Source organism: Phragmites australis, chromosome 3 (genome assembly GCF_958298935.1).
Source record: "Phragmites australis chromosome 3, lpPhrAust1.1, whole genome shotgun sequence".
NCBI lineage: Eukaryota > Viridiplantae > Streptophyta > Magnoliopsida > Poales > Poaceae > Phragmites > Phragmites australis.
Window position 1 is genome coordinate 17,583,886 of NC_084923.1, and position 23,637 is coordinate 17,607,522.

At 42.8% G+C, this 23,637-nt stretch overlaps 2 protein-coding genes and 1 non-coding gene across 3 annotated transcripts; all 3 read right to left on the bottom strand.

Annotated features, from left to right (window-relative positions):
• Positions 1-13,059: 13,059 nt before the first annotated feature.
• LOC133912480 (large ribosomal subunit protein eL18x) lies at positions 13,060-15,793 on the bottom strand. The gene is made up of 5 exons (XM_062355232.1): positions 15,636-15,793; positions 15,469-15,558; positions 15,231-15,359; positions 14,948-15,130; positions 13,060-13,398 (listed from the first exon to the last, which is right to left on the bottom strand). Exons 1-5 carry the CDS (start codon positions 15,636-15,638, stop codon positions 13,240-13,242), a joined length of 564 nt encoding a protein of 187 aa, XP_062211216.1. The 5' UTR covers positions 15,639-15,793; the 3' UTR covers positions 13,060-13,239.
• On the bottom strand, positions 13,870-13,950 carry LOC133913887 (small nucleolar RNA R16). The gene has a single exon (XR_009909125.1). It is a non-coding gene; the product is annotated as a small nucleolar RNA R16 (small nucleolar RNA).
• An 812-nt stretch (positions 15,794-16,605) lies between the features above and the next one.
• Positions 16,606-22,580, bottom strand: LOC133912481 (uncharacterized). The gene is made up of 13 exons (XM_062355233.1): positions 21,751-22,580; positions 21,595-21,676; positions 21,300-21,491; positions 21,127-21,191; positions 20,840-20,999; positions 20,510-20,755; positions 20,290-20,406; positions 19,950-20,141; positions 19,768-19,849; positions 18,721-19,661; positions 17,618-18,125; positions 17,346-17,533; positions 16,606-17,249 (listed from the first exon to the last, which is right to left on the bottom strand). The coding sequence occupies exons 1-13, from the start codon at positions 22,506-22,508 to the stop codon at positions 16,800-16,802; spliced, it is 3,981 nt and encodes a 1,326-aa protein (XP_062211217.1). The 5' UTR covers positions 22,509-22,580; the 3' UTR covers positions 16,606-16,799.
• Positions 22,581-23,637: the final 1,057 nt, after the last annotated feature.

Sequence of the window (23,637 nt, forward strand, 5' to 3'; positions counted from 1 at the left end):
GGCAGAAATGGTCTGTTGGTGGCTTATGGTCCTCTAATCTCCTCCCCAATGCCTTTCTTTATAACCCATCAGATTAGGTTTTTACACCGCCTCTTGATGGAATTCGTCCTGGGGCCCTTTCACAAAAGTTGTTCATTTGATGTGGTGGCCCTGATGAACCTCGGTATAGGCACCATAGGTGCACGTACCATACCCCTTAAAACCTACTAGAATATCCAATTAAAGCAGAGTTGGTTAGGTTGCCTTCCTTACATGAGCTCTTCATAGTTGTATTCCTAGATTCACACATTTCACCTATTTTCCTATGGATTTAACAATAAAACATAAATTATGTGCACTTGGCAATTAACTAGGGGTTAGCCGAGCAATAATTAATCAAGATATTCATAAAATAACGAGGAAACATGATACATATTTAGTACGTATCAAGCATATGGTTAGTATGTTTTGGTGATTTATGTCAACATAGCAATTTGCTACTGTGCAAATGTTTAGTCTTATGGATGCTATGTGATGTACTTAGGGTATCAAACACCTCAAAGTATTAAGCATGAAAGTCAAAGAAGAGCTTCATGAATATATAAGGACATATTGTTTAGACAAGCAATCATGGTATTGAGAGTATCACTTGTGTAGATATGTTTGATTTCTTTGATCGTACTACAAATAGAAGTTTGGATTAGGTAGTGTTTGATTCCTTGTACGGGGTGATGTGGGATATGCTGGCATCCCTGTGTTTGGTTGGATGAATGGTACCAACCCATTCAGGAAAAGATGATACAGATTATAGAAATATTCTAGCAAGATATTGAACCATCTCATACTGAAAAATTGACTGAATGACCTTGTACAAGCTCTGTTAGCTTCTGTAATTACATGTACTTAGTGATGATTAGTTAGTATTAACAATAATTAACTATGAATTAGTAATTAGATGTTATTAGTCATAATTAAGTATCAATATGGGTAATTAGCAATGAATAATGACATATTAAGTTATAATTAATTATAAGTAGTAAATATTAGTATTAATTAGAATAATTTGTTGATAATTATAATTATAAAATTATCATATTATAAAGAAATTAAATTATAAATAGATATAATGCTTATCTTTTTAGCAACTAACACATTTATATGTGCATCCTATACATCCAACCAAATATTCTCATGTACCGTTTCATACATCGAACCAAACATGCTACTTGTACCACCTCATCCAGTATCATCCTGTCCATACAGGATGATCCAATTCTTATACAACCAACCAAACACTACCTTAGTTATCTAATAGTGATACACACTAGGCTTATTCAGTCCTAATAGATTAGAAGAAGACCCAAGACATCAAGGAAGAAAAGCCATTGAAATTAGGATAAAGTTGCATTGAATTGGAAAAGATCCATGTCACATTATACTCACCGGATGATCCGATGTAAACATTGAAAGGTTCATCAGGAGTTCCAATATGCACCGCAAGGTTACACTGGAACAAGTTTCTAGAGAGGGATGAAGTGAAGAAGTCCAATGCCAACACTCATTGAATGTTTAAAGTATCTAGGCCCCTAATTCGAGTTTTGGTAATTAATGACAATATGAAATTTATGGACTAACATGTTTAATTGAGTTATGAAAAGGCTAGTCCCAAAGATATTTTGAAGCTAGAAGAAGTATGTGTGGAAGATATGCAAATAGTTAGCTTAAGATAAAGGTATAAAATGTAGAATATTTTCTTTTGGCGGTCAATGGTGTTTAGAGAAGATAAATGACCAGATTAATAGGAAAAATATCGTACTATTAAGAGGTATTGATATACGTTTACTTGAGATATCAAAAGTATCACAATTGCTTAAAATTGCATTTCATCTAGAATGAGGAATTTAGTTTGAGAAGAACCGATGAAAAACTGCCTTTTGAGTGCTCTGTGTCGTGACGGTCTGACCGCCAGCAGTGGCCAGTCTGACCGTTGTATAGATAAGATAGTTTTTCTTCCAGTTTCAGGTGTGGCGATCTGACCGCTAGGTATGGCCGATCTGACCGTTGTATAAACAAGTTATAATTTTAGAAGGACCTCAGTCCTGGTATGATCACTGGGCATGGCTGGTCTGACTGCCAGAGAACAAAGAGTTTTTGTACTCTATTCTGGACTTGTGGTTTGACCGAGACAAGTGGCAGTCTGACTGCTAGACTGATGTCAAAATCATCATTACACCTTTTATAGCCATTGTATTGGCGGTGGTCTGACCGCCTGGTGAACTGCGGTCTAACTGCCAGATGCGTAGAGTTGTCAAATCTTGGGCAACAGCCACATTTCAAGTTGTGGGCTATATATAGACCCCTTGCTGGTTCGAACGGGTAAAAATCACCTTATTTATGAACTCTCGAGCACTTGCCCTCCTCCTCTCCCTCTCTTGGTTTAGTGGTTGCACATTTGAGAGTGTGAGAGTATCTAGTGCATTGCATTGTAGCAGTTGAGCTTTGTGGCACTAGTGATCCTTCAAGCAAGCATCGTTGATTTGTTACTGTTGAAGGTTGCTGCGTTCTAAACAGCTTGGAGGTGATTGCATCGTTGAGCCCTTCAAGGAAGCTTGTGAAGGAGCCACCATGGTGTGATTGTGAAAGGCTTTGAGCATGTCTTGCCGAAGCGGTAAAGTGTTACTCTAGTGAAATCGAGGTATTGAGTAGTTCATTGTTCTATTTTGGCTTAAGATCAAGTTGATCGGTGTGTGTCCTTTCTCGTGTGAGAATTGCATACTTGATAGAAAAACGGTTAGAAGTTTGAACTCAGCTCAATATGGATTATGGGTGATCTACAAAACACCGATACCATGGGATAACTTCGAGTGTTATCTCTTGTGCTATTTGCATTCATGCAATTTACCATATGCAATTTATTTTTCTAGAATATAAATAGTTACATGTCACCATAGGATTACAAACCTTGACATAGTTCTAAGTCACTACATATTGCTCTAGTGGTCTCTAGTTAATTTCTGCAAGTTTTATTGATCGCTAAGCTATTAGTTTTAAAACCGTCTATTCATTCCCCTCTAATCGGTATCCTAGATCTTACAAGTGGTATCAAATCCTAGTACTCCTTTTTATAGCGGATTTAACCATCATAGAGTAGGATTATGGCTAGTGATACTCATGTCAATGTGGGGAAGCCACCATTCTTTGAGGGGTCAAAATATGCCTATTAGAAGGCTAGAATGACCGTTTATCTTAAAGTTATAGGCGGTAAGCTATGAGATATAGTGGATAAAGATTTTACAATTCTTGATCCTACTAATCTTACCAATGAAGATAGGGATAATACTCTTGCAAATGTTCAAGCTATGAATATTCTTTATGGTGCTTTAGATCTTAATGAGTTTAATCATATTTTCAAAATTGAGACCACTCATGAAATTTGGAAAAGGCTAAAAGAAATCCATAAAGGGACAACCATGTTTAAGAATGCAAAACTTTTTATTTACAAAGGGCAACTTGAGAAATTTACCACGTTGCCAAACGAAAGTATTGCCAAAATATTGAATCATTTAAACAACATAATAAATGAGCTCAAGGAGGTTGGTATGGATGTAACCGATGTTGATTTCTCTCATAAATTTCTTAGAGCTTTGCCTAATAAATACAATACTATTGTGACTTCACTTGTGAGATCCAACTTGAAGGATACAATTCCAATGCAAATCTTAAGTGAAATTCTCACTCATGACATATTAAAGAAGTCACAAGAAGATCTTCATAATGTTGCAACCGAAGCTAAGAAGAAAAATATTGCATTCAAGGCTTAAGCATCAAGAGACAAATATGATTATGAAGAGAGTGATGATGAAGAAATAACTCTCTTTGTGAGAAGATTTAAGAAACTTATGAAGAAGAAAATGTATCAAAGTGGATATAGCAAAAAGTGATAATCTTCCAAAGGGATTCCCTTCGAAGAAAGAAGATATTTTGAATGTGGTAAAAAGGGATATATTGCCACACATTGCAAGAACAAAGAAGAAGAAAAATATACCAAGAAGAAGGAGAGTCATGGAAAAAATGTATTCAATAAATTCTACAAGAAGAAGAAATATGATCAAGCATGTTATGTTGAGTGAATTCAGATACAAGCTCAAGCTCCGACTCCGATGAAGAGAAGCCATCTCAAAATGGTCTTGCCAATGTAGCCATCAAGGAGCCACCTTCACTCTTCTCCACACCTTTTTGTATCATGGCAAAAGGTGACTCTAAGATATTATACGATAAAAATGAATATTCATATGATGATCTAGTTGAGTTAATAAATAGTTTTGATGACTTCATGAGCAAAGAAAGAATAAAATTTTAAAAATTGAAGAAAAAACACATTTCTCTTCAAGAATCCTATAAGTAGCTAAAGATGTCTCATGAGGGTCTAAAAGAAACTCATGAGATGCTTAAGGAGGCTCATGACTCTGTTATTGCTCATGAAACCAATAAAACTAAAGTAGATATGAGTATATCTTGCAACATCATAGATGATATGTCTACTTCATCTCTTATGAAGGCATTTATCTTGTATGATGATTTGCTTACTTTACCTAATGCTGTATTTTGCAGTGATACTTTGATTATTGATGAGAATAATAAGTTAAAAGAAAAGGTTAAAAAACTAACCAATGATCTAGCAAGATGCTATGCTGGAGAATTCAAAATTAGACAAGTCTTGAATAGTCAAATATTCTCCATCAATAAGGAAGGACTTGGGTATGTTCAAGAAGGGTAAGAAAGCATTCATCCATTACAAAATCACTTTTGTGAAGAGTAGTGGTTATTGCATAAAATGCAAGAAAATCGGGCATGTTAAAAAAGACTGCAAAAAACTTAAGGATAATTCATATGCATCTTTTGATTCATGCTATATTCTTCAGAGATATCCAAATGGTAATGTTAAAGCTAGATTTGTTGGCACTCCTATAATTAGTACTAAAAAGAATGCCATTTGGGTGCCTAAAACCTTGATACCTAACATCCATGCACCCAAACAAGTTTATGTATCTAAAAGAGCTTAACTTTATTTTGTAGGTAAACTACAAGTCTGGTGGGAGCCATTGGGTGCTAAATAGTGGATGCACTCAATACAGAACCGAAAATCAAAGAATGTTCATATTTATAAGCAATTATGGATCGGAATATGACAAAATCACTTTTAGAGATAATAGCAAAGGAAAGGTAAACTGATTAGGTAAAATTGCTATCTCAAATGATTTGTCTATTTCAAATGTCTTGCTAGTTGAATATCTAAATTTTAATTTATTATCCGTTGCTCAATTATGTAATATTGATCTTTCATGCACTTTCTCTCCAAATGATATGATAATATCTAGAATGAAGGATAACAATGTAGTTTTCAAAGGTTTTCGACATGGTAATCTTTTTTAGTTGATTTCTCTTCTAATAATGCAAGCCTAAGCACATGTTTATTTACAAAGTCATCGAAATGTTGGCTTTGGCATAGAATGTTTGGTCATGTTGGTATGAATCAACTAAATCGTTTGCTAAAGTATGATCTAGTAGTAGGTTTGAAGAATATGAAATTTGAGAAGAACAAGCTATGTAACGCTTGTCAAACCGGAAAGCAAGTAGGAAATTCACATCCATATAAAAGCTCCATGTCAACCTCAATACCATTTGAATTATTACATATGGATCTATTTGGTCCAACCACATATGTAAGTATTGAAGGTAATAGCTATTGTCTTGTTATTGTTAACGATTTTTATAGATATACTTAGGTATTCTTTCTACATGATAAGACTATTGTATTTAACACTTTTAAAAGTTTTGCTAAGAGGGCTGAAAATGAATTTGAGTTCAAAATTAAGAAAGTGAGAAGTGACAATGGCTTCGAATTCAAGAACGCAAATGTTGATTATTTTTGTGAAGAAAATAGAATCAAACATGAATTCTAGGCCAAATACACTCCAGAGCAAAATAGAGTAGTTGAGAGAAAGAATCGGATTCTAATTGATATGACAAGATCAATGATTTTATAATATAATATCTCGGTCAATTTTGGGCCAAAGCCATCAATACCGGATGTCATTAATCAAATATGTTGTATTGTCACCGGTTGTTGAAGAAGACACCTTATGAACTTCTCATAGGAAGAAAACCAAACATCTCATATTCTCAGATATTTGGATGCAAATGCTACATTCTAAAGAAATGTACTCGTTTATCAAAATTTCAAACACAATGTGATGAATATTTTTTAATAGTAAAGCTTATCGTGTATACAACGAAAATTTCGGTTTGGTTGAAGAGACACATGATGTTAAATTTGACAAAACTAATAGCTCTCAAGAAGATCAAGAAAATTCAGATGATGTAGGTAATGAAGGCTTGAGAAGAACTATTAAGAATATGTCAATAGGTGATATTAAGCTAAAAGATAAAGATGAACAAGAAGATGATTCATCTACCTCAATTCGATCCATTCTATTTACTTCCACTACAAATGATCAAGTTCAAGCTTATAATGTGGAAGACAAGGAAGATCAATCACAACGAGCTACTAATTCATCAACTACATCACATGAGCCGGTAGTTCATCCAAAAGTTCATCATGCCATTGCCAGGGATCATTCCGTTGATCAAATTGTTGGTGATATTAGTAAGGGTGTTCAAACTCGTTTTCATGTTGCTTCATTTTATGAACATTATTCTTTTATATCTTCTATTGAGCGTAACCATATAAAAGAAGCACTTGATGATTTGGAGGCAATGCGGTGGCAATGCATTGGCAGGTTAGTGCGGCAAAGGCAGGCACGGGCGGCGTGCCATGCTGGTGTCTCTTTCTGGTGCCTGTCAGTTGTTAGATTAATCTTGTTGTCTAAGTGTTCATCATGTTTAATTGAGCTGCATCGCATGTTGCCAAATTGGAGTAGTAGGCTAAGTCCAGTTAGCTGCATGCATGTTGTCATGGCTTAGTGGGTGATCAACAGTGAGTAGTGGGCAGATCAGCAACCACTAGTAGGGTACATGCATATGTTGTTGGAATTAGTCGGTGCATATCCATGCATTTAGTTTTGTTAGATGCCACGAGCTACATGTGCATGCACGTAGAGAGTTTGATAGGTGTGTAGAAGTGTGTCGGCTTGGACTTGTGGAGATGTGTGGCTGAGTCAAGAGGTTATGGAAGTTGTTGCTTGAAATACAAATCAAGCTCTTACCATGTGTACATGTTAGTTAGCTGGTGTATTTATTTAAACCTTGTACTTAGCTCATGGAAGATTAAGAGAGAAACAAGAGAAAAGGCACTAGTTGTGCATTGTGCCGCAAAGACTCTGTGTGTTCCCAGGGCCGGCTTTGAGATTTCAGTGGCCCGGGGCGAAACTAAAAGTGAGGCCCCATTGAACATAAATATTGAAATATTTATATATTAATTACAAAGATAATATTTTGGGTAGAGTCCACGAGTATTTATGATAAGCTGGAACAACTTAGAATGCATCCATTACGGTAAGCTGGAACAAAATTATCGTAAATGCTGAACAAAATTGTGAAGGATCAGAGTACATGCACGTATGCTTGCGTTAATGCATGCTAGCTAGGTAGAGATACTCATATGCCTATGTACAACTTGTTGCGTGCAGCTCTAGTTACTCATCGGTACATGCAGCAGTTAGCTTGTAACCATAGTAGCTATGGAGCTATCTGCTCACAGGTGCCAGCACCGCAGTACAAACAATGGACTCATTGATTGCCGAAGAAAGTGGGGACCTTTCCATATTTCAAATGTGCGATCTCAACAAGGGTCGGATCCATTTGAGGTGAAGTAGAAACTCTAGAGCAGAAAAACCAGTGACGAAAACGCATATGGCAATGGCTGATGCATATCCTCGATCGAAGCTGCAGGCATGCGGGATGCCTTGGAGTTGTGGTCCCACGGAACACAAGAAACTAGACTGTCTGTACCGAAGAAAACATGAAACAGGCAAACAACCAAATAGGCTAGGCAGACAGGTCACTTGAATTTTTATGGACCGGAGGAACCAGGCTACTTACGTCCTACTGTACGGACTACTAAGCCTAGCTGCTATTTTAGACCTAGTTCTATCTGTTGTCGTACGGACTGTTAGGTATGTATATTATACACAGATACATAAAGAGGGGCCCCTCGGTTTTGGGGGCCCAGGGCAGTCGCCCTGCTCGACCCCCCTCAGGGCCGACCCTGTGTGTTCCTCTTCATCGTGTGTGTTAGCTCGTTCTTCCTTTGCATCTACGTACGTGCGTGTAAGTGTTCCTATGGCCTGATCCAACTTCAGTTCTCTCGCTGCACATGATGTGTTGCATTTGGTGCACACCATTCATGAGCGTTGCACTGGTGGGTGGCGACGAAAATTATAGTGGTGGCTGGGGGAATGGGCCCTCGTGTTATTCGAGCGCTGGCCCTCATCCTCTTCATGCTCCTTCAGTCCGAACATCGCTACAATGCCATCCACTCCTCCTGCTGCTACCACATTTCCTTGCGCCGTTGCCGTTACCTTTCATCGACGCTAGATCTGGAGACCCTGTCGAATCTAGATACAGGAAGCCCGCATCCTCGCCTTCTTGGTGCTGCGCCGTGCTTCTGGAACGCGGCATAGGGAGGCGGTAGAGGAGTGTAAAGACAAGGGAGGTGGCATAGGGGTGAAGGGCGAAGGGGAGCCAGGAGTGGAGAGAACAGCGGCGTAGTGCCAAAGGTGACCAGCGAGGCGGAAGAGGCATCGAGGCTTTGCGGAGTCAGGCCACGCGTGTGGGGATTCGACAGATCAACTGAGAGGGAACGAGGGAGACATGGGGAGGATCTTGATTGCAAAGCTCATTCGACGTTTCTGGAATGAGCCAGATGTAAATCTTGCCTACAAGATCTAAGACCATCCTCAATCATTTTCTATTTATTTCGTTCACTTCTTGATTTCCTTCTCCGTTCCTATTCTATTTATTTTCACTCATCTTCAATAGTTTTCCTTCGAAAAAATTTGTGAAGGGAAAGGAGAGAGAATCCCATCCTAAAGTGAATAACCTTGAGAATTCCTTTGTAAAAAAATCATGAAAGAAAACTGTTGGAGCGCTGAAGAGAATAAAAATCCTTTTGCGAAAGGATTCTAGTCAGTTGGACATGATCCAAAGGACATTTTTCCTGTGTCTAGATTGGGTGGTTCACGTTTTTCGGATGATGTGGAATGCCTCTTTTGCGGAAAAAAAGCAACGGCTTTGAGAATATTAAGATATGTGGCAGCCAAGAGTTATTAGCATCCACAGCGAATATGTTTAATACTGTCTTCTTTTCGTACCTGGGCACCTGGCGTGTTGCTGCTCAGATTGCTTAGAGCAAGAATTTATTTCGCTATGTGGATGGATTATTCGAACTAAAGTGGATTCGTTCGACAATGAGAGGCACTACTTCTACCCATTACATGTTGATTTATTTCGACCTACGAGAACACTCGTATGATTCTACTGAGACCCCTGCAACCTCTGCTCCGCGGGTCGCAGTCCGACGCTGATCGCTGATCAGACGGTGCAAAGCTCCTCAGCTACTCTTGCTAGATCCTCTCGGAAAAGAAAAGGCTACGCTTGCTAGTAGTAGTTCGGGTGTGAAACCCACCCGGCCCACTAGAAGCGTTCGGGCGGTTGATCCGGCCCGTCATGCCACGGCCCACGCAAGCGCGAATCTAGCTGAACGTTTCGGACTCGATTCTGCATTTCTGCACCAGGTTAATTCGTGCACGGCAGAAGTAGTAACTTTTCAGATAGCCTCTCTTAACTTTTTGTTTTTTTAAATTTGTTTCTTTCTGTGTCTTTCTATATTTGAAAAGGTTTTCTAAATAAGTTATTCGGACAAATTTTTTAGACAAGTTTCTCAGAAAAGTTAACTAGAAATTTTTTGAGTAAAAGTTAACTAAAAGAGTTTTTGAGGAAAATTTCGATTTTTTTTTCAAAAAACGGAAGTGAGCCCGCAGGGGAGGCGCGCGCGTGCGAAACAGAAATTATGTTCTGTTTCTGCCGAAGCTGCAAAGCTGCCTTCCTGTCTCAGTGAGTCAGCTTCGGCTCCAAGCCAAGGCGTTGCTCCCGCGGAGGCGACGGGTGGAGTACGATGGCAACTCGGATTCGCGAGCAGCTTGACCCCCACGCCAACGTGAAGTGCGGCTATATCTATCCCTCCAGCACACTCGGATCGAGTTCCTGCTCACCAAGCGCTGCGCCGCCTCCGCGTTCCGCTCCTCGCCGCCGCCTTTCTCGCCGTCCTTTTCCCGCCTGCTGTGCTGATGGCGAGGGGCCTCTCCTTCGTGGACTCCTTCTCCGGCGGCGAGCGCTGCTGCTGCCCCTCGTCGCCGGACTACGCGCCCCTGATGGCGGCGCCCCCTCCGTCCGCCGCCTCCCCGGAGTACGCACCGGTGAAACCTTGCCGGAGAGCGGGGTCACCGGTGTACGCTCCGTCGACCCCGACGAGCAGCGCGGCATCAACAGAGTACGCCGAGTCACCGGAGTACACGCTGGTGAGCCTTCGCTGGAGGGTAGGGTCGCCAAAGTACGCGCCGTCCACGACTCTGCGGCTCGGTCCGCTCATGCCGCCTCGGAGCTGCGCCTACTCCCCGAACTACTCGCCGACGAGCCGCGCGGCGTCACCTGTGTACACGCCGGTGAGCTCTCGCTGGAGGGCAGGGTCGCCACAGTACGCGCCGTCCACGACTCTGCGGCTCGGTCCGCTCATGCCGCCTCGGAACCGCGCCTACTCCCCGAACTACTCACCGACGAGCCGCGCGGCGTCACCTGAATACACGCCGGCGAGCTCTCGCTGGAGGGCAGGGTCACCGGACTACACGCCATCGACCCCAACGCGCGATGCCGCGTCCCCGGACTACACCCCTGTGACTCCACTCCAGCGCGCCGCATCACCGGACTACACGCCCCTGATTTCTCCCGCGCGCGCGCCGTCTCCGGACTACAGTCCGATCACGCCACCCCCGTCGCCACCGGTCTCCGACGCGGAGTCGCGCACGTCTCCGGCGCGCCGCCGCCGCCATCCATACCAGAGGAGCGGCGCCGGCACGTGCACATCGCGCGCCAGTCGGATCAGCCACGGCCAGCCGCACCATCTTGCCGTACATGGGTACTAGGCACTCTGTTGAATCTTGCAGCACGAAATCTTGGATTCTTCATGTGTAATTCTAGCTTTTCTGTGGCATAGCGGAGTGCGACAGTCGCACTAGCGGCCGCGAAGCAGGTGGTCGAGTTCCGCGCGGAATACTGTAGCAACAACGGAGAAGGAATACTGTGTCGAAAATTACTGTAGCAAGGATACTATAGCGATTCATCTGCATTGTTTATCACGGAAACGGACAACCTCGGATCCCGTCACGGCTCTATCTATCCTTTGCCAAATCTTGTAACATCTGGGATGTCCTACAATAGTGTAAGTATCAATTTTTTTATGACTATAAAATAAGTGATTTTGTGTTGTCTGTTACCGAACAGTGTCATCACATGTGCTACCACACTTGACATTACACAATGACAGATTGACAGCAGTCGGATTTGAATTCTAGTATTTACTTTGGTAACAAAATGGTTGTGGCTTATGAAGCATGCCATACCGCAGTCAAGCTTGGTGGTGACTCAGTTGTTAATTTTCAGTATTCAATCGACAAATAATTTGCTCTTCGCAAGCTATACATCAAGCTAGCTCCTCTAAGATCATTTGGAGGTAAGAAACAACTTATCGAATAGCAAATTCAAAGAACAAGGTTACTCATCACCCATTCTCAGAGTTTAGTAGCGCAAGAACTCGTTTCATATACACATAGATACCTTCCTTCGCGAACACGCAAAAGACTTGCGTGTGATTTCCTTGAAGAAGAGAAGAGTAGTACTACATCCTAAGGCCACCACAGCGGCAATTAGCACTGTAGCTGGTCCCAAGAATAGGGACTCACTGCAAGGAAAAACTGACACGAGAAGAGCCTACCCGACCACTACCGCACCAGCTGGCTTCCCCCATTCTTTCAGCTCAGATTTGATCACTTGAACGAATTCAGTCGGCTCTCTGTTTCATTGTCCTGAGAAGTTCTAGCGTTGCGCTCCGATCGGTTGTCTGCCTACCCCGGTAGATGCACGAGTGGTTGCGCATTTGGTTGATCCCTGGTCTCGCCCTGCATGCGTTTGGGTGACTCCAGGCGTGGCAGCTGCTGCGGATGAGCAAACGTCAGCACAGGAGGTGAAGGGGGCGAGTGGGGCACTGTAACGAGGCGTCCAGCGCCAGCAGTGAGGCTAGTCGGCGGCCGAGATCCGCGGCCCAGCCAACGGCGCCCGCGTCTTGCTCGATGGGCAACTTCGCCATCGCCGAGAGCCCGAGACCGCCGCGCGCGCCTACGACCCAAGGCCAAGGTAAATTCTCCAACGAGGACGGCACGACGGGACCTGCCGAATCCAGTTACGACTACTGCTGTGGCTCCTGACCTCCTCCTACCCAGCCGCCTCGGCGGAGCAGCAGGTGCTGGTGGAGCACGACGACGCTGCTGGTATGCTGTCTTGCCGTTGGCGATGGCGCCCTTTGGACTCATTAGAATAAAGGTAGGGTGTAGAAGACAACAGTACGGAAGAAACCGGTTTGTAGTGTACCGTATTTGCTAGTTAAAAAGGCCATGAAAACAAATTAAGTCTCATGTTATGCCTTATCCAAAAAAATGCACCAATAGAAGAAATCTTTGATGTAAATAAACAAATGAATGCAAACGTATGTGCCATCCGATTGATTCCAGTCGTAGAGACGTGTGGTCACAAAATAACTCCTCCACTGGTGAGAGCAACCGTAGGCTTGAAATGGGATCAGACGGACGGTACTCGTTAGCAACCATACTCCTGGGCACTGGCAGTCCAAGAGAGTAATTTTCGATCATAATTCAATCAGAATGCGGAACAACACAACTCTGCTGTTCTGCACGATATTACCTCAGTCATAGTCACTAAGAAAATCGATAGCAAACTATAATAAAATCATTCTGATTGCGTCAAAAGGATTCAGAAAAAAAAAGGCAGAGATGCATAACAATAGAGCCTAATGTGCTGACGAAAACACATAAACTTCCGATACAAAGTGCATAGCATTTGAACAAAATTTTGCAGATCCTGGAACAGGTGTACAAATAATATAGAGCCCTCAGGCTCAAACAAGATCTATTTAGTCCACTAGGTGAGATCACATGGATAAGATGCAACAACTTAGACCTTGAAGCCTCTGCTGTTCCTCCTTCCTCTTGCCTTCTCAAACTTCCTTCCCTTTGAGCGGACGTAAGGCTTGGTGTGGCTGTGCGGCACACCAGGTGCAGGGCCAAAGTGCTTCACAGCTTCCCTAGCATTCTTAGGCCCCCTCAGCAGAACCTGTTCGAAGAGAATTGTAAAATGTGAGACTTGATCATCATGCAAGCAATAATAAGTCAAGTGCTATTGCTCCTTAAACATTTGACTTCAGAAAGTCGGACATGAAGATCAAAATCATATAAAAGAATTGCACTGTATTCCAAACATAACACGCAGAGCTCTTCAACAAGAAAACCAGACAACCAGCTGCTACCATTGGAAAAGCATGGTAATTTATGGAATAATGAGTTCATCGTAAAAGTAAACTAAATTATACAACCTAACATGCCATACAGATATGCATGCAACACAAAAAAAAGGAATATAGCAACTAACACTGCATGCTTGAAATGTTATAGAACTAAAAAAGAATATGTAAAACAAATTAAGTCTCATGTAATGCCTTTTCTTGGTATCAAAAAAATGCACCAATAAGGCAGTAAATTTAGTCAAACATAACCAAAACGATTTGGACAATAGATAGCACTGGCTAGTGGCATCAGACAATAAGCGGAGTATTGGTCTACACATTGCATTCAGTGTGTAGGATAAGGTTATGCATCATCTGCCATTCTTCCATGATTACATATCAAAATCAAATACAAAATCAGGTAAAAAAAAGGAAAGGTACAACTAAAACAAATGCTTTGAAGTTTTATTAAAATAATACATCAGAAAACATGCAGCGCCGATGAAGATAAACCAGCAAAGCAACATACAAAAATGAACCATAACAAAAACAAAGGAAGAATGTCCAAATTTTGGTTAGACCATTTGGCGCCAAAGCAACCATGTAGTAATGCAATGGGCTGGTAAGACAACCATCTAAATCTATGCACCTGCTATACCTCCTTGGCCTACAGAAAGCTTTCCAAGAAGAAATTATTTGATGCAGGAGCATGCTCAAAATTAAGCAATTTAATGATCACGTGTAGATCAGAAGATCATCAGCAATCAACTACAAGGATGAGCATCATGCATGGCTAGAAACTCGTTAGCTCTATCGCACTAGTTACTCATGATGTGAAAGTATACTGGCAATCAACAGTACAGGACATGAAAGCAAAATAACTTGTTCTCATTCTCAGGTGCATTACTGGAAAGGAATGCACAAACATGCAGACACTCAACACAGCATCAGATTCTGACCGCCCGTCTGCTTTATTTTCATCATTGAGAGAAAACAAGAATAATTGAGAATGTTTCATATAGCTTGTTTGAATCGAAAGGAACTCAAATTTTCCATACACTATTAGTTCAGAACATTTAAGCTTAGAATATATCATAAATGACCAACCAGAAATGCAAGGTTCAACAACAATGCTTCAAGCAATACAAACATGCAGAGCATCAGAAATGTGACAACATCACGAAAGGTTCAACAACAAATGCTTCAAGCAATACAAACAGCAACTAATTTTGATTCAAGAATAAGGCAGATTCCCTCACTACACCTATTTTCAGTAAGTTTACTGGACTATACACGCAATGTTAAGGTTCAAAGCATCTCATATTCACAGCTGCACTCAGCTGTAAGCATTAGAAATTAGAGCTGAGTAGTGGAAATTACCGTGTTCTGGCCTAGAGGTGCACGGAGCGCCAGCTGGTCAAAGGTGAGGCACTCTCCTCCGGCATTCACAATCCGGGCCCTTGCCGTCTCAGTGAACCTGAGCGCGGCCACCTTCATCGCAGGTACCTCGTAGACCCTCTTGTCGTCGGTCACTGTGCCCACGATCACAGCAATCTGGTTCTCCTGCACTCCCGAACACACGAACGCAAACATTGTCACGAAAAACCACCAAAAACGCGCACGTAAAAAAACCAAACAATACAAACACGAATCGAGCAGAGACCTTGCCCTCCATGAAGTTGACGAGGCGGCGGAGCGAGAGAGGCGGGCGGTTGGTCTTGCTCATGAATAACCGCTTCAAGATCACGGCGTTAAAGTTGCTCTTGGTCCTCCGCACCAGGAAGCGGTACAGCTGGAGGCACACACGCAGAGATCAGGTCGCGAGGCCGCTCAAATCCAAATCCTAGCACGGAACGGCGAGAAGGTTGGTGCCATCAGATCGGGGCGGGAGTGGAGCGTACCTTAACGAGGAGCTTGAGATAGACATCGTCGGACTTGGGCGCGGTGCGCTTGGTCTTCTTGTTCCGGCCGCCGGCCACGAGATCGATACCCTGCGTGGAGAGCGGGGGTGGGTCAGTCAGGGTTCGCGGTCTCGTAGACGAGGGACCAGCCAGGGGAGAGAGGTTACCATGGCGGCGCGCGGCGCGCGGCGAGAGGCGGCGGCGGCGGCGGCGGCGTCGGAGGGCGGGTTCTAGGGTTTTCGGAGGCGAGTCGAGAGAGTGAGGGTTATATATGCGGTGGACGCGGCCCGAATGGATTCGGGCCCGGCAGATTCTGTGCGCGGATCCTCGATCGGGTAAGTTGGGTCCGACCGAACCGAGGCTCATCCTTTGTGCAAGAGTCGCCGAGATTTGTTTGGCAGGGATTTTATGATCTAATTTTGGTAGTCATTTAAGTCGTCGAGATTTGTTTGATAGAGATTTAATGATTTTTTAAAAGTGATTTTTATACAAGTGATTTTGTGACTGTGAGTAATTCTCTAAGATAAATTATATGAAAAAAATAATTTAATGAGAAATAAATCAGAAAAAGTTGAGTTTTTCAGTTCTTAGCATCTAATTTATGTTAGAAGATCATTTCTACAGAATCAATCTAGGAACTAAAAACTGCAAACTCTTGTTTTGCAAGACTTTTACAGATTTCACTCTGAAAACTAATCTAAAAACTCTGCCAAATAAATCTTAAGCTTGAGTTTCAGGTTTAGCTCCTTCAAATAAGTTTTGAACATAAATGAAGCTAATCATCTTCAAAATCCTGTTGCCTTGTGTTGGCCGTGCCGTTTTGGAATCTCTTCACAAACGCTACTACACTCTGACACTCTATTGGGCAAATAGATCGTGACACTGGTATATCGGATGAATGGAACAATATGCTTTCTAACAAGCAAATAGACCAATGTTCAACATGAAGTTCGTACTTGCACGAACAAGGTTCATGGTTTTCAGTTTATAAATCAGAAAAGATGGTTGATTCGTTCGACAAAGTAAGTAATTATTAGTCAATGAACAAGTATGATATAAATCTTCATGTTTAAATTCACAGCAAAAACTGTAACCTAGAAAAACTGAAGGTTTGAGTTCACATGAACTGTTATCTAACTCTTAGTGTGCAAATTCACGACAAAAACTGTAACCAAGGAAGAGCGTAAACATCTATTTTACATCTATGTAATCATCTATAATACACATGATGACCTACAAAACTTTGGAAAACCATCTATTTACATCTGATCTATCCTCCTTGTCTTGATGTTGTCTATAGATATGCTTTGAACTACCATCTATAGAAAACTCTATTCATCTTCCACTTCATCAGAATCCTGCACAATTTGGTTTGTCTTGGCCCTCTTACTTCGTGCTGAAATTTCTTCCTCTTCTCCATCAGATTCGGAGCCCTGGACGGGACTACCACATTGTGCACTGGGCCTAATGTTTTCATCGGCATTAGCTTCAACTGGAGGGTATGGACCTTCTGCATCCTCGTCATGCTCATTTTCAGGTGATGCAGCACAGGCTGGAGTCCGATCCTCTTCCTGTTGTTGTTCTCCAGATTTCTCCTTTGTTTTGATCTGGAAATCTCTTGCTACGCTGCGCTTAGCATGCCTCAAAAGATTCACCTTTGTGAGTTTGCTTAGCTGGATTAGGTATTTCTCATAATCTTCGATCTGAAAAATAAGATCAGGAATGCATTTGCTTTCTCTCCTAATCTTGGCGAGGATCCCCTTTTTGGATGTTTGCTGATTCTGCAACAAGACAACAAAGGAAAGAAACAAGTTAAATATAAACCGAAGTCATAGAAGCCATAGGCATCAATGATGTGCTTGCAAAGTGAAAACGACCTCTTGAACTAAAGAGACGAAGCCATAAAGTGGAGCAGTGAGCATCCTGCACGTTGCTTCTGCCAGTTTCTGAAACTTGAGACTTGGAATGGTGTTGTAGCCCTTAGGTGCAATCTGGGACTTCGACATGCGAGTTAAGAGCTTGTAGAACTTTGCAGTAAGTTTCAGAAACTGTTCTGCTTGAGTATCTGAGAATACAAAACTCAAATCAGGGCACATGTGGAAATGGAATAAAACCAGTGTTTTATGAATCATGATACGTTACAACCTACCTTTGAGGCTCATATTTGCAAAAGAAGAGAGGACATGAACTACAAATGTTGATCTTGAGTAGAGTGCTTCCTCCAAATCCAGCCTTTGCATTCTTTCATCTGCTGGCTGATCTTCATCGATGTTAGCATAATCATAACCTAATGTAAGCATTGCTTTAAGCTTACCAAGACCCCAGTCCAATTCAGTAAGAGATGATTCAACCATTTGAAGAAAGACAGCAGCAAGTGAATTCTTTGTTTTACAATTGATGATATGAAATGTATCCGAAGAATCTCTAGATCCCTCATCTATGGAGGTTAACTTCTTCAACTCGCTGGTCATCTCATACACAAGAATCATGTCATCTGGAGCTGGTGTAAGATCGACAGCGAGTTTGACCACCTTTCGTGCAGTACTAGGACTTTGCACATTTTTCTTTCTACATAGATCTGCAGCCCAAATTCCAACAAGATGCCTTTGTTCAAGATGCATTTTCCTTGATATGCCCAAAATCAATTCAGTTACAGCCTACAGAAATGCATAAGAACTTTTAGCATATCTACCAAAGCAAAACATTAATCCAAGTTAATTTCTTGTCTCTCATGAGGGTTGATTTTAGAATAGTTGATTCTCAACAGAAATACATCATATATGTGACATGTTTGATGCTAGAAGAAAAGGCAAGTAAAGTGTTCAGAGTACGAGAACTGCCAGATTGGACGAATAAGTTGTCACATCATGGAGCAAAGCCTCAATCCATTCGTTTTTCTTTCCATAATCTCCTCCTCCTCCCCCCACCATTCCATTATTCAAGATATAAAGTGATCTTCTCCACACATTTTACAAAAAAATATAGTGTTTAAACTGTTTTTGTAGGTGACTGCTGCCTGTAAATATAAGCAGGCCAACAGAGTATGATGAAAGTAGGTGCCTGTGTGGATATTAACAATAAATAGACAATACAGAAGCATCTAGTGTGATATTATCTTGATTATGCTGTGTGGATATTATCTTTATTATGCTGACCAAGTGTAACTGATCATCCTAATTCTACCAATCTAATCCAGTAAAAACTCAAACCAACCGCTGTTGCTCTCCAGCCCAGATCATGAAACAGATTTACCTCGCATTCACGTAAAAGTGATTGGGAAAGAACTCGAGCATATAGCATCTTCAATATGTTCAGAAACACATGAGCATTTTTATTGCTTTGATCTTCAACCATCATGACGTCATTCTTGTCAAGCTGGCCAGCATCCATCATATCCTCCATATTTGTTGGAGCTGAAGATATCAGTACCTCAATTATATCACCAGAATGACCTCCTGATACACTTGGCTTAAGGAGTTCTTTTAAGCATGCCAATGCCAAATATAATTGGTCCTTTTTATTTTCAATGTTTTTCTTTCCTTGGGTCATGTTCCTCTTGGTTCCACCATTTGTTTGCTTTGAGTCTAACATAAGACACCATATGAGCTGCATTATTGGCTGAATTAACTTTTTCACATCTTCACACAGAGGTGTCCGCTGATTTCTAATAATTTCCCCACTTTCCTTTGCTGCAAGTGATTTGAAGAATTCAAGACAGGCTTTCAGTACAAAAGATACCAGAGTGGAGCTCTGGTTCAATTCAGTTTGGCTAGGGCGCTGACCGCATTTCTCGTAGTTATCAGCATTGCACTGCTTGACACACATTACTGCAAGTTCATATAAACTCGAATCCATAAATTTACCCCTCTTTTCATGAAGTTTCTGCAATGAAGCATTTAAATCTTCCTTGGGTTCATTGGTGTGCTTATCTGTAGCATCATCTGCATTCCCTCTTCTCCTCGCAATCTTCTCCCTACCGATGCTTGTTTTTCTCTCAAAGCCACTGTGCGCATCAACAAGCTCCAGTATTTCTTTTTCTATCATCTGCTTTGATTCATAAGAGGCTTTATCTAGTTTTGAAGCAGCAAAATCAACAAAAACCTCAATGATTCCGAGCATAGCAAAGTTATGACAGTGAGTCATCTCCGATGCTGAAGAAAGAGAGCCAGCTTCTTGGCTTTGTCCTTGTTGATCTGAGATCAATCAATATGCAGAAATTGTAAGCACAAAAACAAATGTCCTCTGAACTAGAATTATTGAGCTCAAATTGGTTTACTTTATCTATCGTGTATCACAAACCTTCTGTGAGGGATTTCCTCAAATACTTTTGGATGCTTGACAAAGCTTTCATGAACAAGTCACTTGATGATGCTCTTCCAGCCTAAAAATAGCTTGGGTTATAAGAACTTAGAATAAGACTAGAATGTGAGGAATATGGTCAAAGCCTTTAGCTATGGATTTCAGGAGGAAAAAACTCAAACCTCATTATCTTGTGATGTGGCAAAACCAAAGCACTTCCAATATGCATCACGTGGCCGTTCACATTTACTAATTTGCTGAACTCGCAGAATGTTTGAGATACATGATAGCAGGCAATCTAAAGGTTCAACAATGCATAGTTTGCCATTCTCTACCTTAAAGCATGAATCAATTTTAAGAGGGCATTCTGCATCCTAAAGCAAGTCAAGCAACAACAACTCATGAGAACAACTTCATTTGCAAGGATGAAATTAAGAGGATGTACAGTACCTTTTAAGATATACATAATCTGCAGTGACCAACAAACAGAAAAGAACACAGGAATCTGTCAGGTAGTGTTACCTCCATGTAATAATTTAGGAAGTGAGGCCAGATAAAATCAAGAACATTGTCAGCAACAACTGGATCAAAGGTAACAATTCGTATGAGACCCTCATACAATACCTCTTTGACTCTGGCCTGCAAGAGCAAATTAGCTATGCTATGCTGGGAACTGAATGTCTGCCTAGAGATTAAGGACAATAACGATTGGGGGTACAATACAAATGTAAAGCATCGAGACCTGTTGTGAGAGACATCTGCGAAGCAATCCACTTAGTTCTTGAAAGAGACCTCCACCAAACTCTAGATGTGTTTCAGGCTGCTGGCTAGAGCTTGGCTGGCTTGACGAATCCTCAAAAGGATTGGCTTCATTTTTCATATACTTACTTTCTGTGATAATCAGCTCAACTATAGCATTTGTAGCTGCAATTCGGACCATGTCCTCCCTCTTGAACATGGCTTTCCTTACAACAAGTATTATGTAATCCTGTAGGAAAAAAAAAACTCTAGAACAATCATCATGCTGTCTTTTAGAACCGCGTTAACATGGAATACTGTTAAGGTTGAAGACCTTCAGATCACGGCTGAACTTTGTGAGTGGCAAGATGCAGTTGATCAAACCAGTTGATATCTTGTCATTCATGAAAGCAAAATAATCTAGCAACTCCTTCAGGTGTGCGATGTATCCCAGCATTGGAAATGAATGACTCTGAATCAAGCATCCAAGCAACCTATAGTGCAAAGGTGGCGCTATTGGCTCATTGGAACTTCCTCAAAAATAAAAAGGCGAAATATTTTGGATTGTAGAATGCAACTTGTACTTTGTAAATTTTAATTAGGGTTGCTATGTACTATTACCTGAGAACTGGTGCACTTTGCTGAGGTTTTGCCGAGAGAATCCAGAACTTGCACTGTTCAATTATCTGATGTCAAGTAGACAAAATTAAAACACACTATGTCATATGTAATGAATCGAGCGGCAAATATGAGTTCAGCCATCAACACAAAGACCATACTCCGTTGCTTCATACCTCAGTCCGTGCCATTTCGTGGATCTCAAACAATGAGTTGAGCATATTAACACCAATATCTTCGGTGCTCATAACCCCTTTGTCTAAGCCATCTTCCACCCCTCGATCACTATCTGAGACTTCTAATAGGAGAAAGCCCACCTGAACGATGCTCGGCAAAATGTGCTCCCTCCCACCTATGCTCTCATCGACCTGCATATAAGAACTAATTGACACCTCGAAAAACTACAACTCCCAGCAACCTTTATGATCACTTCACAATTCACATAGCAGGTATGAGATAAGAATCTCTCACAGCTTTTAGCAATGCCTTCTCGACACAATGAGCAGCCCGTGCGCATTCTTCTTTAAGAGAACCCGGCAACCATTTGCAGCGCCTAACAGACACATGCCACCCAATCAGAACAAATTTCTACACTAAACACCTCGAAGAGGTGCAACAATTCCTCACCTGGACAACCGGTAATCCTGGCGGGACATGGTGGCCGCGTCCCGGAGCGCACCCACGGCACCCTCATTGAACCTCCGCACGCGCGCCACGGACAGCAGCACGGCCACCGCGAACCCACTGAGAGCGCCCGAGGCATCGGACTTGACGGCGGCCACGACCTCCCTAGCCAGTGCAGGGTCCTGCTTGACCGCGAAGGCGACGTGCATCAGCACGGTGCCCTCGACCTGCCGCGCGATGGACGGCGGCGCGCGCACGCGGGCGCCGCCGCGACCGCCGAAGTAGCGGAGGAGGCCGGCAAGGACGGCGCGCGGGTGGAGCGGCTTGGACGCGAGGAGGAGGAGCTGGTAGGCGAGCGCGGGGAGGTCCTGGGCATCGGCACTGGGGAGCAGGGAGAGGATCTTCCCGAGGAAGGCGGGGACGCGGGTGCGGTAGGCCGGCGGAAGGTCCCGGAGGAGGGAGGCGACGGCGAGGAGGGTGGCGGAGGGCCAGCTGGGAGCGGAAAGGAGGGCGGAGAGCGCGTCGGTTGCGGCGGAGGGGGAGGGCGAGAGCGAGAGGAGCGCAGGGAGGAGGGCGAGGTGGTTCGCAGGGGAGGCGGCGGAGAGCGAGGAGAGGAGGTCGGCGAGGGCGTCGTGCGGGAGGGCTGGGAGGAGGGACTCCGCGGCGGAGGGGTCGCGGGAGGCGAGGCGGAGGACGGAATCGGCGGTGGGCGGAGCGGGTTGCTGCGAGGAGGGCTGGCTGGCGGCGAAAGCGGCCGACATCGCCGGAGATCGTTGGCGGCCGGCGGCCGGTTTGGGTGTTCGGGCGGGAAGCGGGTGGGGTTTCCCTCCGCTCTGCCGAGAGAAGGGGCGGTTGACAAGACGTTTGGTGCCTTGGTGGTACGAGTTTCGTAGCACAGAATGTGGGCTGGCCCATGTCAGTTGTGGGCTTTAGCTTAGATTATATGGCCCTTTACGGTCCAGGCCGGACCTTTTAGGCACTCAAAACATTTCTTTGGGCTACAATTCCTAAGAACTTCATCTCTCAAAAAACAATTTCTAAGAACTTTGATGAATTTTCGCGTTTTCGTATACGCCTAAGCCGCATTTTTCTTGCTCAAAAACCTCTCTTGTATTTTTTTGCAGTCTGCAAGAATTTCTGTTTGTAATCCTCGCTCATCTTCGTAATAAGCAATTAGGAGTACTCTGTCCATCTACTAATACTAAACATCTCGTACCTACGCGTCTACAGGCTGAAACTGAAGCAACGAACGGCGAAAAACTCAATCCACTGACTAGAAATGGAATAAAACTTCAGAATTCAGAACACAGAGTAGGCGGTGTCGCGGTGACACGCGTAACACCTCGCCCCCCTGAGAATCTGAGATGGGCGTCTCCGTCGAACAGAGGACAGGCAGTAGGACCTGCCCGTAACAGTCCCAAATGTTTGACACTTCCTTCCGGACTCAAATCCTCTACATCAATAATGAATTAATTAGAGGAATACTAGTTATACAGTTAAATAAATCTTAGACTATTGTACTTTGTATTAATTAATCACCCTTTATTATAAGAACAGTTCTCCAATTTACTATGCACCTCATCTGACACTGTGGTTAAGTACTTAGCACTCAATCCTAATCTATTCACTATGAAATCAACGCCTTACATCTGAGCTAATACAGAGGACTGTTTTCATCCTATGCATTAACTCCTTGAATACAGATGACCCCTTTCCCTTCCCTCAAGCTTGCATCGTCGCTGACACTTCGGAGTCTAGAGACATAAATCCCTAAACCAGCGTGTCATCCTGTTATGTACTTCTGTGGCATCAATTTACAGGCCACTAACCATGCAGCAGCAGCAGGGGCAGGAAAGTGATCGAGCGAACGTGTCCTCGCGGCCCAGTTCA

Coding starts and splice junctions, on each gene's coding strand:
- LOC133912480 (XM_062355232.1), bottom strand. Junction 15,360..15,468: donor ATCTCAAGCTCCTCGTTAAG/GTACGCTCCACT, acceptor GTGTGCCTCCAG/CTGTACCGCTTCCTGGTGCG. Junction 15,131..15,230: donor TCAACTTCATGGAGGGCAAG/GTCTCTGCTCGA, acceptor TCGGGAGTGCAG/GAGAACCAGATTGCTGTGAT.
- LOC133912481 (XM_062355233.1), bottom strand. CDS start 22,508: ATGTCGGCCGCTTTCGCCGCCAGCCAGCCCTCCTCGCAGCAACCCGCT. Junction 20,756..20,839: donor AGTTCAGCCGTGATCTGAAG/GTCTTCAACCTT, acceptor TTTTTCCTACAG/GATTACATAATACTTGTTGT. Junction 17,250..17,345: donor TCGTCTCTTTAGTTCAAGAG/GTCGTTTTCACT, acceptor GTCTTGTTGCAG/AATCAGCAAACATCCAAAAA.